General features: G+C 41.1%; 1 protein-coding gene across 1 annotated transcript; it reads right to left on the minus strand.

Moving 5' to 3' along the window:
- Nucleotides 1-331: 331 nt before the first annotated feature.
- CPM (carboxypeptidase M) lies at nucleotides 332-14,050 on the minus strand. Its single transcript, XM_009821501.2, has 7 exons — nucleotides 14,021-14,050; nucleotides 5,648-5,820; nucleotides 3,977-4,161; nucleotides 3,558-3,728; nucleotides 2,542-2,694; nucleotides 1,351-1,499; nucleotides 332-565 (listed from the first exon to the last, which is right to left on the minus strand). The coding sequence occupies exons 1-7, from the start codon at nucleotides 14,033-14,035 to the stop codon at nucleotides 332-334; spliced, it is 1,080 nt and encodes a 359-aa protein (XP_009819803.1). The 5' UTR covers nucleotides 14,036-14,050.
- Nucleotides 14,051-19,004: the final 4,954 nt, after the last annotated feature.

Consider the following 19,004-nt stretch of genomic DNA (forward strand, 5'->3'; position numbering starts at 1 on the left):
AAACACTTGCAGTACAATCCTAGACTTTTTTGAACCCGGGCAACTTCTTCAGAATGTATTTGTACTTTCTACATCAAAATTCTGTACAGCCTATGGACATAATGATAGAATTTCTTTAGACTAAAATACTTAGGTAGAAAAATATGATAGTCTATTATAATTAAAGTAAAACAGTTGATTGTCGAGCCAATATTTTACAAAATACAATAAACATGACTGTAAATCCAAGAATTTGGTATATAAAAACATACATTCTTTTGCATATACAATTCCTTGTCTGAAAAGCTGCATTTGTGCAGGAAGATTTTGCCTTGCCATGTCATTCCTGACTTTATTTGAAAATTACAAGCATAATGGTCATTAAAACCAAGATATGCAGAGTTGGTTTTACTGCAGCTGAAGCCCGTTGGAGCTCTTGGTAGAGGGGAGTTCTGGGACATGAAGCAGCTCTTGATCTGGTAGAGACTTCTGAGAAAGAGAAGTCGTGTTTCAAAGCACTGAAGTTACCAGTATTGTCGGGTATTTCCACTGTCTTCAGCATTGATTTAAATCCTGGTACAGTAGCCTGGGAGCAAACGTGAAAGATTTCTTACTTGGTTTGAAACGTTGAGTTCAGCTGTGAAACGATCATTATCTAACATGCTTATTTACACTTTCAACATATAGGAAAAGTGTTCTAAACATAGGTTTGAGAACACAGAATGAGAAAAGAGTAAAGTTTTTCATGTTACAGCAATAAGACTAAACACCAAAAACCCCTGAGATGAGAACAGAATGTTTATTTCTAATGGGGGTGCACTGTGTGCTGTCCAAGAGCAGGAATCCTGCAATTACACTTAAGCATAAGCCCCTGGAGGGCAGCAGGCAGAGCCTACGCTGCATGGATGTTCTCTAATACCAGCTACTGACAACCCCTGCAGAGAAGCCATTCCAAGGAAATAACTGTCACTGAGGCCTTACGGCCTTGTCAGCCCGTTGCTGCCTCAGGCTACGTGGATCCCAGCTGCCACCTCCCCACCCTTCAAGAGCTCTGCGGTTTGTTTCAAACACCTCAAGCTGGTGTCACCGCAGTCCAGACACTCATCCCAGCTGGCTCCACTATCTGGGTCAGATGAGTGCTTATCTCTAGACATTCTGGGGACTCAAGATCTTACTGTATCCAAAAAATTTCCTTCCTGCTGACTTACGTGTTTTAACATACTGTTTTCTTTTAAATCTGCTAAAGAGTCTTTACAGCTCCTGTATATGACTTGAGCAAGTTCAGCTCGTTTGTCTATAAGGCTGCAGTCTCACTGTGCTCAGGAGCTCAATGCAATTCGAAACAATAATTTAGTAAGGCCGCACACTTACATTGATCACATATGTCCCAGGCAAAAGGAGAAGAAAGTACTCCCCGTGTTCATTTGTTCTGTAGGGGCAGACGTGAGGCCTTCCTTTGGCTTCCACGATGGCATTGGGAATAGGATTCCCATTCTTATCAGTAACTTGACCCTTGACACCTGTGGAAAAGGGAAAGGAGAGAAAGATCACAACCTCTAACTGTGGTGAGCCTCCTTCTCCAAGAAAGTCAGACTATTTGCTGCTGGATGCACTCAAAGGCTATTTATTTCAGTGATTTCAAGCACATCTAATAATATCACTAGTCACTTCTATCTTATCGAAGGGAATTAAAATAGAAAATCCTTTGTTGTTGTTAATAGTTTACCATCACATTAACTTAGAAAGCAGCATTGTAATCTCTGCTTGTAAATCTCATTTGCTGGAATCATCATATATACTTCTTGTACATGTCTTTTACTGAAGGGCTTTAATCTTCAGAACTGGTTTGGGGTTTTTTTGCCTTTTTTAATTTAAAGTAAGTCAGTCTCCTATCTAGTACTTCCCAACGGTAGAATACCAACAATGTCTGATTATGAAGTAGTTTCCATAAATTCTCACACACCACCTTCAAGGCAGCGCTGGCATTAAGCAAAGATAAAACAGCAATCAGACATTCTGAGCAACAAAACGCAAGATAAGCAACAGATTTGTGCAAACCCTTCAACTCATTGTAAAGTACCACCACTTCACTAAGCAGCACCTCTCTTCCAACTGTGAGGTCAAGATCACACATAGGAAAGCCTTACGAAAATACCAAATACAAGCAGGAAAGACCCATGAAACATTGTCCACACACACACACATTTAAAGACCTCTGAAATAAATGCCTGCCCCAAGGCTGCTCAGGAAAGCAGACTCCCTGAGGGGGGTGTATGGTAAGACAGCCCCAGGGGCCTGTCCCTTGCTCCTGCCCCAGCACATTTAAAGCCCCTTGCTCCACCCCAGTAGTGCCCATCGCCCCACACCTGACACACCTGTGAGCTCTCCTCCCTTACCCATCCCTGGCCTTGTAGCACTTGCTATTCAGAAGCCATAGCTCCCAAGTTCACACCAGAGCTCCTCACCTGTGAGCTCTGACACTGACCCAGGGTGCTGAAGAGTTCCCACTTTGCCCACCAGCCTGGCCTCAGCTTCAGCTCCCTTCTCCATTTGCATACTCACCTAGATGTACTTGTTTTATATATTCGATCAGAGCAACTTTGTTGTCTCTCCAGAACTTTTCCAGCTGGTCTGCTGGAGGATATTTACAGCATGACAGCTCCAGTGTAATTTCAAAACATTGTCCCCAGACATAGTTGTAATCTTGCATTCCACCTTAAAAGTGAAATAAAACAGTGTTTAGCTGCAAAGAAGCACCAAGTTCAAGCTAGAAGAAAAACAGGAGAGTTAAAATGTTGGTACTTGCATCACACCTGTAAGAAAAGTAAACCAGACAAATTATTCCTCAATGTCACATTTTGTATTTACTGCCTCCTGTGGAAAACCAACTTAATTACTCTAGTTATATATAGAGTGTTGTTTTCTAAAGCACAGTGATGTTTCAGAAATTACTATTGTGGCTGAGGAAGGGTGGGTCTTTGACTTAAATTCATTCAAGCACTCCCAACTAAATAGGGGCAGATAAATTCACAGGCTGGCATAGAGTTTGCCACTGCCAAAGCCATCCTAAAAGCCTTTTAAGGCTTTGAATTCAGACTGTGAAAGCAACATGCAGTGCTGCAATACACAGGACCCATATTCTATGTGGCTACACATAAATAGCAGTGACAACATTTCAGTAATCAAACATTAGAACTGACAACATTCAATAATCAAACATTAAAAAAAAAGAGTGATATTTGAACAGAAGATTGGTTTTCTTTCTGAAAGGACAAGATCTTCATGCCACACCAGTGCGTGTGCATGCGTATAATCTATACAGCTACGCAGGCCTTAATAAAGGGCACAGAAGCAGCCAGACAGCAGAGACTGCCTCATTCACTTGTGTAACTGCTGACTGGGAGAGTCTGCAAACACCCAGGTCCTGCTTAGAGAATCCACATGAATGCATTGGCTTACTCCCCTCATCCACCCTCTACTCCGGGCAAAAATCACCCCTTTCATCATCAAAGATGGCAGGAGAAAGTGAGAACATCACATCTGAAGCAGCTGAAAAAAATTATCACTGAGATCCTTACCTTCCAGCTGGTACCAAGAATACCCGTTGGTAATGCCTTCTGGAAAGGTTTGTCTCTTGTCACACCCAGTCCCTTTGTACATGCTGGCATGGTTGAAAGAATAGGTTTTTGCCAGATGAATAAAGACATCATCATCTGGAGACCTGCTATAGCCTTTCAAAGAGCCAGTAACTGCAGAATAAAGATAGCCATCATGTAACTCATTACTGGTAAAACACACAGTGTGGCTTACGTACAGGATACACATCTCCCAAATAGCCATTATCAGGCAGTGAATTTTGATGGGGTTTATCAAGGTCTGCCCATCCCAGCTCAAAAGCTGGAAAAACCTTGCAGAAATCCTTATAAATTTTGCTTTGGTACAGCTAAAGTTCCTAAACCAATTCAGCTGTGGAGAAGAGAGTTTGTTACTAGCTTACCTGAGTTACCATTATCAAAGGTGTAACTGGCAACCAGGGCACCCCCATGCAAGTTTGCTGAAAGAACAAACGTCTCATTTTTTATCCAGTTCATCACTGCTTGAGTCTCTGGCTGAATGCTAGCGTTGTTATTTTCAAAGGCATCAGGAAAATTTCTGTTCAGATCTTCTCCATTCTTATTGTACCTTAGAAAAAGAGAAGACATTCCCATTACCGTTTTGCCTACAGACACTTCCACATCGCAAGCCTCCCAGTACTTAAGATCTGTGGCATGCTAGTGTCTTCAGGAAACAGACAAGATGACCATTGCAAATCTTCTCAAGCATTAAGAAGATGGACTTCAGCTTGCTTTCTGGCAGCACTGGAATTTTCATATGACACAAAAGAACCATTCTTCTATTGTATTTCAGGTGGAAACAGTGAATAATATTTAACATGCATATAGCATGCACACACCTACACATACGTGAATTAGAAAAAGCTAAGCCAGATAAGAAGGATGTTGTCCTTCTGCATGTGTTTTTCACACTTGTATAGAAGACCAAGGTAACTACTGGATGCTGTGTCCCTTGTACTCCTGTCACTCTGGACACAAACCAAAAAATTGACTGAAACACAGGGTGTATTCTCTTCCCCCTGTACCTGAAAGTCCAGCCTGTGCAAATGCTTTCTTCCTTTTTCACTCAGACAGGTCAGTAGGAGAGTAGAGAGGGTATTTAGCATCAGCTGTACTAATTTTTAAACTCAGTTAGTGAAACTCTATTTGACAGGGAGGGGATAGAAAATACCACCCTCCATAAAAGTCCTATCTATTTGTGGAAGACTAAATTTCTTTCCCATTAAAAAGGAGGACCTGCTCTGGTCACCTAGAGAACTAAACTACCTAAACTACCTTTTCACTTGCTTCTGACGTTGCCATGGCCAGTGATCCAAGAGAACTTCTAGCTCATGAGTTTGCTTTTTCTACAAATTCCAACTTTGTCCCTTTGGCATTGCTTCCCATTCTCTCACTCTCTCTTCTTCTTCCCTCTTCTAGCTTGTTAAACTTTTTCTCCCCTTCTTGGTCTCTGCAATAGTCACATTAAAGAATGCAAAAGTAGCACAGGATGCAATGCTAGGTTACATTTTCTTCAGCGTAAGTTTTTTTCCTAGCACTACTATTAGCACAGCACCTATTATAGTTAGCTCTGCTTGTGTAACTCCTCCCTCTTACTAGATCTGCATTCAACATGATCTTTAAACACATTTCTAGAAATCCATTCAACAAGCTTAGACACACATTTTTCTCATTAAGAAGTGTTACAGAGTTCTCCAATTGAAATAGATCCCTGTGGGTGGAGTTTTCCTACTTTTTTTGTAGCACCCTAAAGGTCTAAATAGGTTATTGTGCTTCTATTCCCAGTCTGGGTCTCCTGCTTAAAAGGATAGGTCATTACACCATTCTGACCAATTTTGTCTAGCCGCACCACATATAAACACCAGTCTGACTCAGTCTTCCAAAAACTCTGTGCCATAACAGTGCGTCTTCAGAACAGCACTGGCCAAAATTAGTCCTAACACATCCTCTAGGCTATCCTCTCCACCAAGTATGATTCAGTCTCTTGGCTACCTCCAATTATTACTCCCCACCCATTTCCTTTACCTACTCCCACCCTCCTAAGCCACCCTTACCTTCCTTGTGTGTAATAACAATCAGGCACTTTTGTAGCCTCAAATCCATCAGGATTCATTGTTGGCATGATGTGAATCCGGGTATTATTGAGTAACCGCGTAATAACTGGGTCACGTCTATAGCTGGTCACCAGGAAGTCTATCAAATGGAGCAGGATTTCTCTCCCAACAGTCTGTATAAAGAAGCACAGATTTTATTTTAAGTCTGCTATGGAAGAAGAAAAAGGAGAAGAAGAAAAAAAAAAAAAGACCCACCACCTTACACTTACAGGTTTTTCTTACTGGATTACACAGACTTACAAGGCACACAAGAGCCTTCTGGTCAACACTATTTTGTTTTATGCTCTCCCCCAAATATATTTAAAGTAATTTAACAGATGAAAGAAGTCACTGGAGGGTTTTCACAAGGGTTTTAAAACCAGATCAACCAGAGCTTTTTCTGCAACGGGAAACTGACGGTGTCAGCTGCACTGCTTAAATCCTGCATGGATAAGGCATAGCCCTATCAAAAACTAAAACTGCATAGGCTGCTTGTTAAAGATCACATGGGCTTGGAAATGCACCTCTGCATTATCTCAGTTGCACTGCAGAGTCAGCTCTGTGCTGATGCCTGAGGGACCCTGGGCCCCACACATAAGCATCAGTGCTGTGCATCGCCACTTGGCAGTGATGGTTCAGAAGAAAGGAAGGAGACACCTTCCATGTTTTTCAGGGTGCTGCAGAGCAGGATTTTTTCTTGTTGATCCCCTTTTATGGGAAGTCAACTTTAATATAGGATCAAAAGAGGCCCCATAGACACTTCTGTTTGTTATATTCTCTGTTACACTGCTTTATTTTAATAAATGAACACAGGCACTGGGGAAACTAAACAAGTATATATAAATCCATAGAAAAAGAGGTGGAAGGACATTTGAATGCAAACTTTGGATTAAGGAAAGGCAGTGGCAGAGAAAAAGCTAAATACGTATTTTCATTCATTTAAGTTTGTATAGATTGTGAAAGCTGGCAGGACATCTCCCTTTAGTCTAGTCTATTAGATTTCAGGCAAAATAGTGGCAAGTTCCAGCTACAGTGAGTTAAGAACAATCCTGTTCTACCCCAGAAACCACTAGTACCGTGTTCACTGGACCATACTTTCCAGGAGCATTTTCTATAGCACTGTGACCCATGCCTCAAAGCTGCTGTAGGGTTCCTAAGCCCTGGCTGGGAACAAATCAAGACTTGCAACTAGATGTGCTCTGGAGATAAATTAATCTCTACTTTATCTCCAAGAACAAAGCCTGGTAAATCACTGCAGGCTCTAATTCAGAGCTACAGCATCTCAGTGTCTTTTAGAACGAGTCTTGCATCACTAAAGTGGAAATACTGCAAAGATTCCACCCCCCCCCCCCTCCCCCTAAAGTGAGGAACATGGAGTGGCATTACTGGATGAACCTGGTGTCACAGATAAACATCTTGCTTCCAAACTGGTACAGGCTAAGGTAAAAGATAGGTGAAATCAGGCAGAGGAAAAGGAGTATTTCTCTATAGCTATTTGCTGCACTAATATCTTGTTAAGTTTTCACATCGGTGCATTTTAAGTGGCAAATCCTGTTCTGGGTGTTGAGGTAAACAGGAACACAGCAGGAGTGTCCACCAGGAGCTCTGCCTGCAGAAGCTGGGTTGGTACATGATGGGGCAAGGAGGGCTAGGAGAAACTGCTGTTCAGGTTAGGAGCAAACCATATCTTGCCAGTTAGCCAGCAATTGCTGTTTATCGCAGGAGAAACAAACAAACAGACAATGTAGTGCCAAACATGACTCTGCTAAGTTATGGATCACACCATTTTAAGTGTCATGCTTGAAGGCGATCATGGTCTCCAAGTTGGTACTTGGGCAATTCTGCCATGCTGTTTGTACAGGAAAAAAAAAGAAGGATCTTTTCCCACCCTGCCCCCCAGCAAATTTGTTCCCAAGTTTTCTAACCCTGTCAGCTCCTGGTAGTCTCCTGCAAGCCACCATCCAGTAATCTGCTAGGGGAAGCTGCGTGACACAAATGCATTTACTGTACTAATAACTAAGTGATTCTTTTTCTAGACACTACAGCAAGTGGGCTTTCACAAAGGGGGAAAAAGGTACCTAATTTCCTCCGTTGCCAGTGGCTTTCAAAACAGCACCTGAGTACATGAAAACAGACTGCTCTGCAGATTTGATAAATTTACTCCATGAAATTTAAGAAGGGATGCAACAGAACCTGTCTTGTACAAGCAGCTCAGTTCCAGCTCTGGGTGATAGACATCTTGGGAAGTATACAGAGTGGAGGGGAAGAAAGGAAGGGAAAGAAGTCAGCCAAATCATGGCCCTGGGCGTAAGAGAGAAAGCTAGCAGACTCAGAAGCAACAAGAACAGCCCTACCACAGAGATGCTAAACTACAGGCAAGACTGGACCGCTCTCTGGAGGAACCTGGAAAGTGCCTCTGCTCCTACCGTATTTCTCTTCAGTGCCTGACAAAAAGACATCCAGAAAAGAAAGGGTAGAGAAGCAGGAAAGGGTAGAGAAGGGGAAAAAAGATAAGAAAACCAACAAGAGAAGGTGTTGGCAAGGGACAATGTTTATAAAGAAGGGAAGTTGACCAGTTTTTCATAGATGACATTCTTTGCACTTAAGAGTTAAACCCAGACTCGCTTAAATATACAGTATTTTAAAAACTAACCCTGTTTTATAGGATTACTTCTATAGCTGTTGTACCTGAGTACTTAGTACAACAATCTCTACCACAGAGTTCGTACTTTGATCATTCCCTGGTGGGGGACAGTATACTTATTACCACTCTGTTTTGATGGGGTGACAGAGGGGTGGTTTTATTTTGATCCAAAGTAACCTGCATTTCTTGAGAAAGCACATCTGGAGGTGTTTGAAGGGAGGGAAAGGGAAAGTTTTCATTTATGGGAAACTATAGCTCAAGTTTTGATCAAGCCCTTGGAAAGCAACTCCTGCCCAGCCAAGCTTTACCCTGTTACTAGAGATGTCAGCTGTACCTGTGGAGAAAAGTTACGAGACATTTATTTTTACTTTAGAGTTTCAGATAAAGGATTTAGACAGAGTGGAGGTAGGTTGCTGACAGTAAAGTCAAGGACAGAAACCTGAATGTGGCTCTAGTCTAATACGAACATGTAGAGAGCAGGGAATAGCCTTTATGTGCTCTGGGGCTTTGAGAAGACATGATGAATACTTGGTTTTAATTGTAGTATCCCAAGGGTGATGCCCAGGTGCATTGTTTTGCTGTACCTCAGATGAGGTGTGACGCAAAAGCAAAGGAAAACCATTTCTCCCACCTCTAGGGATACAGTAAGATATTAAGTTTCTCTGCGCACTTTCAGCTGTCAGTTTTGTTGTGTGCCCCAAAGGGAGAGAGTCAGCAAGAAAGACTTTCAGTGATCCTCAGGGGAAGTCCTGAGTGAAGAAGCATGCATGTGTCAGGGCATGGATCAACACTGTAGAAAAGGGTGTGACCAATATTTCTGTAGACATACCCCTTAAACTCGCTGACTATCACTTCTGGTGTGGCTGAGTCAGCACCCTACTCAGCTACTGAAGGGGTTACTCAAGAACCCCCGGTGGCAGCCAGTTAAAAGATTAAGGTTAGCTCCAATTGCACCTGCACTGCAACACTTCCCTGCAGCACCCCTCTTTTTAAAAGATTTTTGTTACCACATGACAGAGACCTAATACCAAGGGACTACGGGTGGATAGACTCTGCCCATTTTTATGATTAAAATTCTTTCCTTAAGCATGGCCTGGTTTTTAAGTTGAGCTATGTTGAAAGAAAGATCCAAACCATCAGGTAGGACCTGTTTCAGAGCAACACGGTCTTGCCAGTCTCCTTGCTCCAGCCCTGACTGCTCTACAGACCTAGCACAGCATACCAGGCACAACCCCACCTAAGGAAGCGGAGTTACAGCAGAGTAACCAATAGTACATCCTGATTTACCACTTAAATGCCACACTTACAAGATGTTCTTTTTTAACACTTGTACAGCACTAATTATTACTCACAGCTGTGACACACCCCACTGTGTTTGTCCTTCTTTACTGAAATACACCAGTGTTAAAGTGACTGTTTGTGCAAATACAGTTTGGCACATAGCCATTTATTTCCATAGCAGCAATCACTATGGAAATATGAGAACTACCACATGTATGACAGGGAATCACAGTTCCTTGGCTTATCACTGAAGGAAATGGCAACATAAAGCCTGCTTTTGAACTAGTGACTGGCATAAGATGTTACCACATGGACAAATTCCACAGGCTTCAGGCTTCTCAGCCTAGGCTTTACCTGGTTGAGAAAAGGATCACTTTCTTTTCCCACTCAGCAGAGTGGGAGTAAAGAAAAGGAGAAAGGTAACTGGGGCGAGGCAGCAGCCCTACCTGTATTGAAAGCGGTATCAGCAGCAACCAGCTTTTTTGAAGTCTGAGGTTAGCAAATAGATTTGGTTGCTTTGAATTGTGAAGTCTCTAGTGCCTCTGACCTTCTTTACATCGCATCAGCTGATACTGAAGCCAGGTGGAAAATAGTTATACTATAATATTTCTATAATATATAATATACTATAATATTTCTCTTTTTTCTATTCTCTTTTCTAGAATAGGTATTCCTTTCCCTGCTACATCTCTTCCATACTATATTGCACAGTACAAAGGGCATAAGAAGTGTGGTATGTGGACACAATGCTTTTTGCCCAACTGGGTGATAAAAAAATCTTTTTTATAGTGGTATTTTGATAGTATGAACACAGCTTCCATTCATTTTTTGGAATTGAGAATGAAAAATTCTACATAAGACTCATTAATTTGTTGTTTGGGTTTTTTTAAGCCCCAATTATATTGATCACAAATAAACCTATCCCAGTTCTCAGTCACTCAAGCCCTAATAAGTCACCATATCTCAGGAAACCATTCCGTGGATATGACTATGTCTATAAGGACATGGAAAATAGGGTCTAGTTGCTTTAACTTAAATCATAAGATAAGCCAGCAAGATACACATCCTTCCATATAGGGTAGTTCAGGCCTATCAGTACAGGCTCAGCTTCAAGTAATGAAAGAAGCAAAATACTGCTACACTAAGAAAAGAAAGTGATCAGAAGTGAATGATGTAGGAGAAAAGGGTTGGTATCAGCATCACCATCCTGGGCAAGAGTTAATCTTGTGATGGCCCAGTTACACTACAGCTGCAGAAAAGTTAAGGAAGCCATATACTTAATACATTAAAGGGAACAAGCAGAAACACACAGGTAGTTTACACTCTGTTCGGACATGCTTTTCCTTAAAGAGATTCCCTGCTGTGATATGCATGGTTTAGGAACAGTCTTCTAATTAGGTCATATAGTTCAGTTGTGTAGATTGGACTTAACTCACTGGTACAGCTGGTCAAAAGGGGATAGTTCTTCTCCATTTATGACTAAGGATTGTTTGGGGGTTTGGTTTTGGTCAATATGATGAGTTTTTTGCCCCAGAGAGGAATGTGCAAGTGTACACACTGAGGAATTCAAAATGAGAGCTAGGACAAGAAAAAAAACCCCATCACTACTCCCCACACAAAGCAACTGACAAGAGAACCCCCCCCTCTAATTTGCTTTGAGCTCTCCAGATCAAAACACCGATTCTGGTCCTCAAACACAGGGACTGCCACTCTAATGAGCTAGCCCCAGAACAGCAGGCAACCCCTCCCTCATCTTCCTCAGACTTTATTAACATTTCACAGGCTTATGCATTTTGTGCAGTCTATTAGTGCCATTTTGATTAAAGTTCCACATAGTTGCAAGTGACTGAACTACCTCTAATTATCAATTTTAATCTGGCTTGGGTTAAACAAAAAGTACTGCTAAAAATGGTGTCCAACTTCATACAGGCACAGAAAGAACGGGGGGAAGTCTTGTTGCATCTCTGGGGATCTGGGGCAAAAGTTCACTCTATTTCGCAATGGCGATCACAAAATCATTTAAACCTTGACTGGTCATGTCTTGTTAAGAAAAATTAACCTACTTTACAAAAAAAATCTTTCCAATTCTGAAAAAATACCTCTTCCTAGTATTGTGTACTTGCATTATTTTATTAGAACTTTCCTGCTGGGCAGCTCTCTAAATAACCTGTATTTTCTTCCAGCAGCATGCGTGAACAGCCTGCACACTTGCAATTTAGGCTCCCCTTAACTTTTAGGTTTTCGGAGCAGCCAGCCAGCTGAGTCAAAAAGAAAAGTGTCATTTGTGTAATCATAACAGATTAGAAGGGCAGCATCATCAAACAACACTTGAAAACAGAACTCTTCTCACGGTGTACCATTTATGGAAAGCATCACTGAAGCACAAAAGACCTAACTAGATCAATGTAGCCATAATCCTACAATTTTAAGTTATGAAAGACTGTGGAACAAAAGTTGAAACTTCTCATACAGTTAGTGCAAAACTTTCTGCTTAATATATTATAGGGATAGTTGAATCTTTCCCCAGTGACTAGTCCAGCAGAATCTTAGATTATGGGAAAAAATATTCAAGTTCTCCAATGCTTCTCTATATAAGGAATTAATTTCCTGCCATCTGAAATACATTTATGGTCCGATAGTAAAAACAAACACCAATTGTGCATTATATCCATACACAAAAAAACATAAAGCAAAGATGATCATGAGGGCCTGAAAAGAAGGAATAGCTCAGTTTCCAGAATCTTCCCCAGGTGTATGCTTGGTCTGATGAACAAGCTAGAATGTAGCATAGCACTTAGTGCTATATGGTACCAAGGGAGCTCAAGGATCAACCCTGCTCAGACAAACTCAGACACAGCACTGGATATTTAAAAAAAAAAAAAGGTCTTGCATCATTTCCTCACAAAGTCAATAAAAAAAAATTTAGATCCTAGGCAGTGATCCAGGTTGCCTGATCTCCAGCAATTCCTGACCCTGTGGATATGCAAACAGCGTGTGTCTCCATGGTCAAAGTTCCTTGTGCACATCCAGCTGGACAGTGATAGTAGCAGGAGCGCTTCATTGTAGAGCTTTCAATAGGAGTGGCGGCCTTCTGCAGTGCAGCAATATTGGATTTGAAAGCCAGGCCATTCTGGATGAGGTCATATCCTGCCCTCCATCCCTTTCCCACCAAAGCTGGGTCATCTGTAGCCATAGGTTTGCAATTCCCGTCTGCAGGGATTGTCATATGGTGCCTCAGTTCCTAGGCACCCTGGGCTACCCTGCTAACACACACCAGGTTTTAGGAGTTGCAAACCCTATCTTGGGCATCCAGTAACACGTGTACCCATTTGAAACCATGAATCAGCTTCCTCCCACACAGAGTTAAATTCCAAAGCAGTTGGACTCCTAGCAGCACTTTGAGCATAGCCACTGTCAAAGGTGAAACTAGTGTCAAGGTCAAACTAGTCTAACTTGGAGAAAATTCTTGGCACATTAATGTGCCAAGTACCTGTAGGCATGCAAGTGTTCACACACAGTATTCGTAATAGCAGTAGCCTGTGATACATTATGCTTTACACAGGATACACTTTCTACTACATCTATTTTTCTTAGTTTTGGGAATTCACAGTGTGTGTGTATATATATATATAAATTTTGCCATTTCTGTTGAATAATTTACTGTTTGCATTAAAGACTGCATAGAAAATATATTGTGTAGTTTAAACTTATCCTGAACATGACTAATATAAGAAGATAAAGCCAAAGAATAAGGGAAACGGAAAGCAAGAAAAGATTATAGGAGGAGAGTGAAGCTTTGAGTCTTTCTGTTCCAGATTCATGTACTACACCAGGAAGGCTCATAATCACCATTTTCTCCTTTATCATTAAAAAGTGGGCATTCTTTCCACAGTAAGTTAATTCCGAAATTGCATTTTGTACTTACTGTGTTTTCTCAGGTGAATCTAGGTACTCCTAGCTTAAGCTTCCCAAGAGAAATTTTCTTCCTAAAATAAATCATTTGGTGCTTCACAGCAATTATTAGTCAATCTTAGAATGTATTTGAAGAGTTCTATCACTCATACTTCATGCCTAGGCAATAATAATGTAGAAGCAAACTACTGCATCTGACTCATTGTCAGGGAAGTTAAAGCCCCTGTGTTTATTCACGTGAAGACGACAAAGGTCTCTACTTGAGAGGTCTTAGGTGTAGGATTGTAGGATTCTTCACTGTGATGTAAGGTCTCCTGAAGCCCTTCCACCAAAACAAGGAAACTATTCTCAAAATTCCTCAAGAAATACACACATATTAGGTCCTCTTTGAAGTATGACATACCTCAATAATAAGTAGCACACACCTGAGAGAAGTTCACTCTAAACCTCTGGTAAGTGATTTGGGTATAAATGACATTGCAAAAGTTGAAACGTACCTCATCCCCATGCATATTAGCAACATACTTGAACTCTGGAATGCCAATCTTATGATGGGCTGGAAACCTTCCCAGAACAAGAACCCACAGGTCTCTACCTTTAAGAGGGGAAGGGGAAAAGACATTTTTTTAAACAAGTGTAAAATCATACAAACCTTAGAGAAAAAAAATAAAAAGAGTTGGTCATTAAGACCACTGTACAAATTCTCATATTTCATTGCTGCCCGGTCAGTCCTATATATACACCATATCAAAGCAGACTGTGGGTTTTTTATTCTATGATTACTTGCTACATTAGTTATAGGAATAAATGTTTTGCGTTCTGATCAAAAGTCTGTAGTGAACTCTGCAATTTCAAAAGCATTTAACCAGTGCTAGAAGATAGTTTGGGATTTTTTTGGTAATAAAAAATTTTCAAACAAAGTTTAGCAAGCAAGATTTGTCAAGCAAAATCACCAAGCAACTGAAGACTATTTAAAATAAAAGACACGCTTCCCCCCCAAGAATATTAAATCATAAGGGTTTTTTGAACTACATACAGAAGTTTTCATTATCACAAAGAAAGAGCATCTTTTTTGTATGCAGAAAAGCTAAACACATCCATGAGTTACTGCTCAGAAAACAGGAGATACCAGGTAGAGCTGTATCAGAGACATATGCCAAAAAGAAATATCAGCAGAGAAAGAATTAATAGCTACAGAAAGAGTATTAGTTAGAACCACTAAAGCTGCACAGGAAGCTGAACTTTAAGTAACAAAATAAACAACACAAACAAACATACATTTTGGAAGTTCTCATTTAAGGGGGGGGCCATTTTTTTATTATTATTTTTAGTGATATTGTGGCATTTCAGATCTCATCTGCAAAACTATGCTTCCCATTAGTCTGCTCAGTGAGGTGAAAAGCTCTAGTTTCAGTAGATGGTAGCAATGAAACTGGACCAGTTCCTTGATAATACCAGTCACAGCCTATAGATCGCTAGTGCTCAGACCTTGAATGCATGCTACCTGTCCCCAGCTCTCACACAGGGCTTGTTGGGACTCGTCAGCTGTCTCAGGGGAGTTCAGCCGTCATTGTTACTTACAGGAAAGAAGAATGCAGGTGCTGTTATATGCAGTACTATAAAATGCATTATTTCCTAAATCTTTGTGGATCATCAAATCTGCAGTAAATAAACTCTGAAGCATAACAATTTCCCAGAGGTGGAAGCCATGACCCTCATGGTATAGCTACAGTGAGCCAGTCACATAACTAGAAAGGAAAACAGAAATGCTGTGGCAACTGCAATACCTTCAGGAATGGGAGAAAAAAAGTTGAAGAGGACAGAAGGAACACTACAAGATGCACTGAAACAACTGCAAGACAGGTAAAACTGAAAGCAGTGGTTGACAAACTAAATTCTCACTTAACAGGCTGAATCAGTGTCTCAGGCTTAGGATCAAGAAGCAATGAAACATCACTGAGAGCAGACAGATTCAACAAGGAGTGGTGTCAGGATCCCCTAGTTTTACACAGTCACTCTAGAAGACATTGGTGTTCAACCCTTATATCCACATGCTATGCACAAAGCTGTGAGATGCTGCTGCTGAATCTTTTGTTAAGGACAATGTGAGCAAGCAATCCATACCGTTAAAAATAAGTTCACAGTAAGTGCTTTGGTGAGGAAGCTAGTTATTTGGCTTTCTTGTATGCAGAGCCACTGTTTCATTAAAAAAAGAAAATACATTGACTTCTATAAGTCTAGACAAGTTAGAGTGGAGAAACCAGAGATGCTCGCTTTTAAGCGCATCCTTCAAGCAGGAAAGAAAGAACCACCAATCCCCACCACCCCAGCCCTTCTCCCTTCCAAAACCTCCAGAGGTCCCTTCCAACTTCAACCATCCTGCAATTCTGTGAAAACAGAGGACAAGTCTAGCCAGTGGTATGCTTGGAACTGAAAAAAAAAATCCTAGTAATGAAAAAACATGCTACTTTTATTCATTATCAAGCACGGACAACAATCTCAATTTCCATCTCTGCAATGGGTCATCCTCTCCATGGTAGTATCCAGGGGCAACCTACAATGAAGTACCAAGGAAGTCCTTCCAGAGTGCTCCTATGATTCTTTGTCCTTATGTCCTCTAAGCCATTCTGCCCAGCTCTCCTTTTCTCTACTGGAAGAAAATTTCAGACATCCCTCCTTGGCGCTCAACTTGTCAGTTGCTATATGGACTGCTGCACTAAGTGGAACATACTTGCTTACAATTGCGATCACAGGCTTTCTGCTACAGCCCAAACTTAAGATGACTACTGTGAACCTACAATGTGCAGTTTCCCTAGCAAGGGATTCATCAGATCAAGCCACAGTGCCAAAGAGCACATCCAACATCTAAAAGACAGTGGTGAAATTGTAAGATTAGGGTAGCAAAGGACCTATATTGGAGACCTGGTGGTGTACCAGCTCTCTCCTAGATGGAGGTAGATACAGCTAAATTGTGAAACACGTGGTTTTCTACAGAAGAGACACATGCCTTCTATAAGGTTACAAATTCATTCAGTTCTGAGACTGCCTGTATCAGTGTGAGTACCAAGCACACAGACAGGGCTTCAAAGTATCTTGGAGCTAAACAATACTGTAGTCCCTAGAACATGAAGCATCTTATCTCACAAATAACCAGACATTAAGATTAGCCCCTGGTTTCATCTGAATGGAATCAGATCACAAGGGCTATTTCAAATCCAGCTACTAGCTATGACAACATCCACATCCATCACATACAGACTTTTTGGAACATCTCATCAGCCGATGTAGAACAGTGCCATACACTTTAGCTACTTCCCCATAGCAGCACTAGCACCGACGCAGTATTATATATACACACTAAAGCAACAAGAGTCCAAATACAGCTAAAATGCCATAGTTATTTTGTCATTTAAGACTTCCTACAAGTAATATCGTATTCTGATTTCAAATTAAAAAAGATATTTCTAGTGCCTTGCCATCAGCAGTGCTCATTCCTGCTGCTATCACTGTGAAATTGCACTCATGGGAAACATGAGGAAGAGCTAAGTATAGACTGGCATTAAGTGCTAATTTAAATTGGTCTTTCCAGCATTAGTGTTTAGACTGTTTATAGTTTGTGTGAGGGCCATCTAAATGATAAACACTCCCATGAACTGAGACATCAATTATTTCCTGGCATTTCCAGCTTGTGAGAAGTATTTAAACCTACCATTAACAATTAAAATAAATTCCTGGGACGGCTCAGCCTGCAGTACTGGATAGTGTACCTATAAGGGATGATGTAAGATTTCTTTACATAGAGCAGTAATTTACTGCATATAAAGAGATCCAGCATACAGATGAAGTTTCCTTTAATCAGTAAAGCCTAGATAACTCTGTTTTTGTACCTGAAGTGAACAGCTAAGCTACCTCCCATGCTTTGAATCAACTGAATGTATATCAAAAAGCCATTTCTCATTGCCAAACCAGAACTGACTTCGACTAATTAGTCAACTATATTTCAAGTAATCAAGACAAACATGTGTTTCTAACTGTGTGTCTCAGGACAAGTAAGATGACTTGTATTGGAACAGAGCCAGACCACACAGCTTCTAGTAGCATGAGCAGTCTTTTTAAAAATTTTCTAGCATTGCCACAGTTCATGGCATAGTATCAGCATTCTGAACAGATCTATAAAAACTGGGAATTAAGATGGAGAATTGAATTTGATCTCCATATCTAGTGGGAAACAAACCCAATCATTTGTAGATGTTGCCATCTGGATTGCACTCCCTGGTTTGTTTTGTTCTGAAATTTATTTCTATTTTTTTCCACTTTGTTTTTTACAGTTTTATATATGAAAAAGAACTGTTGTCATTTCAAAGAGTTATGACTAGGAATTGAAGTGAAATGACTGGATAATGCACCAGACCCACTGTCAGTACTGGTCAGGGGAGGCTATGATTCAAAAGTTTACATAGCAGTCCACTTCAACCCAGAAAAAGCAATAGGCTGACTACAGTTCTCCTGGGCTGACCATGTGTTGCACACTGACTTCCTGTGTAGTAACTGCAGTAATGTTGATTCCTGTTGAGGTGTCCTTACCTTGAAAGGCACAGGACAGAGAGAAAAGGAAAAAAGGCTGACTTTCATTAGAATGCAAGGTCTAAGAACAACTTAATCATAGAAACAATGACAGAATCAGAACAACCTGGGCTGGAAGGGACCTCAAAAGATCATCTGGTCCAACCTTTCACAGGAAAGGGAGCGTAGATAAGATTATCAACCACTCTGTCCAAAAAATCTTGAAAACCTCCAGTGATGGAGACTCTACCACATCCCTGGGGAAGTTGTTCCAGTTAATGATTGTTCTCACTGTAAAAAATTTCTTTCTAATATTGAGATGAAACCTCTCCCGGTACAACTTATACCCATTGCCCCTTGTGTTTTTCCACATGGCTCCTTGTGAAGGGAGAGCCTCTATCTTCTTTGTGGCCACCCTTTAAGTATTAGAATCTTGTGATGAGGTTCCCCCTGAGCATTCTTTTCTCCAGGGAAAAGAGCCTGAACTCCTTCAGTCTTTCCTCACAGGGCAGGTTCTCCAGCCCTTTATCATCTTTGTGGCCCTCACTTTTGACCCTCTCCAGTCTGCCTGCATCTTTCTTGATTTGTTGGTACCAGAACTGGACACAGTACTCCAGATGCAGCTTGAGTGCAGTGAGTAGGATTATCACATCTTTATCTTGCCTAGTAACACCCCTGCAGATGCAGCCCAGGATCCGATTTGCCTTTGTTGCTGCAACAGCAGCACACTGCTGACTCCTGTTCAGCTTGTTGTCCACCAGAACCTCCAGGTCCCTTTCCACAAGGCTGCTCCCCAGCCACACAGATCCTAGCCTGTACTGGGCTCTTTGGTTATTTCATCCCAGGTGCAGGACTTTGCATTTGTCTTTGTTAAACTTCATACTGTTCTTGCTAGCCCACTCTTCCAGCCTGTCCAGG

The sequence above is a fragment of the Gavia stellata genome, chromosome 4, assembly GCF_030936135.1.
Source record: "Gavia stellata isolate bGavSte3 chromosome 4, bGavSte3.hap2, whole genome shotgun sequence".
NCBI classification, from domain to species: Eukaryota; Metazoa; Chordata; class Aves; order Gaviiformes; family Gaviidae; genus Gavia; species Gavia stellata.

Bases quoted from the DNA above. Each gene is read 5' to 3' on its own strand.
- CPM (XM_009821501.2), bottom strand. The intron at 4,162-5,647 runs GTAAGGGTGGCT...TCTTTTTCTAAG, and splicing joins TGTTATTACACACAAGGAAG to GTACAATAAGAATGGAGAAG. The intron at 1,500-2,541 runs GTGAGTATGCAA...CCTTTTCCACAG, and splicing joins TATAAAACAAGTACATCTAG to GTGTCAAGGGTCAAGTTACT.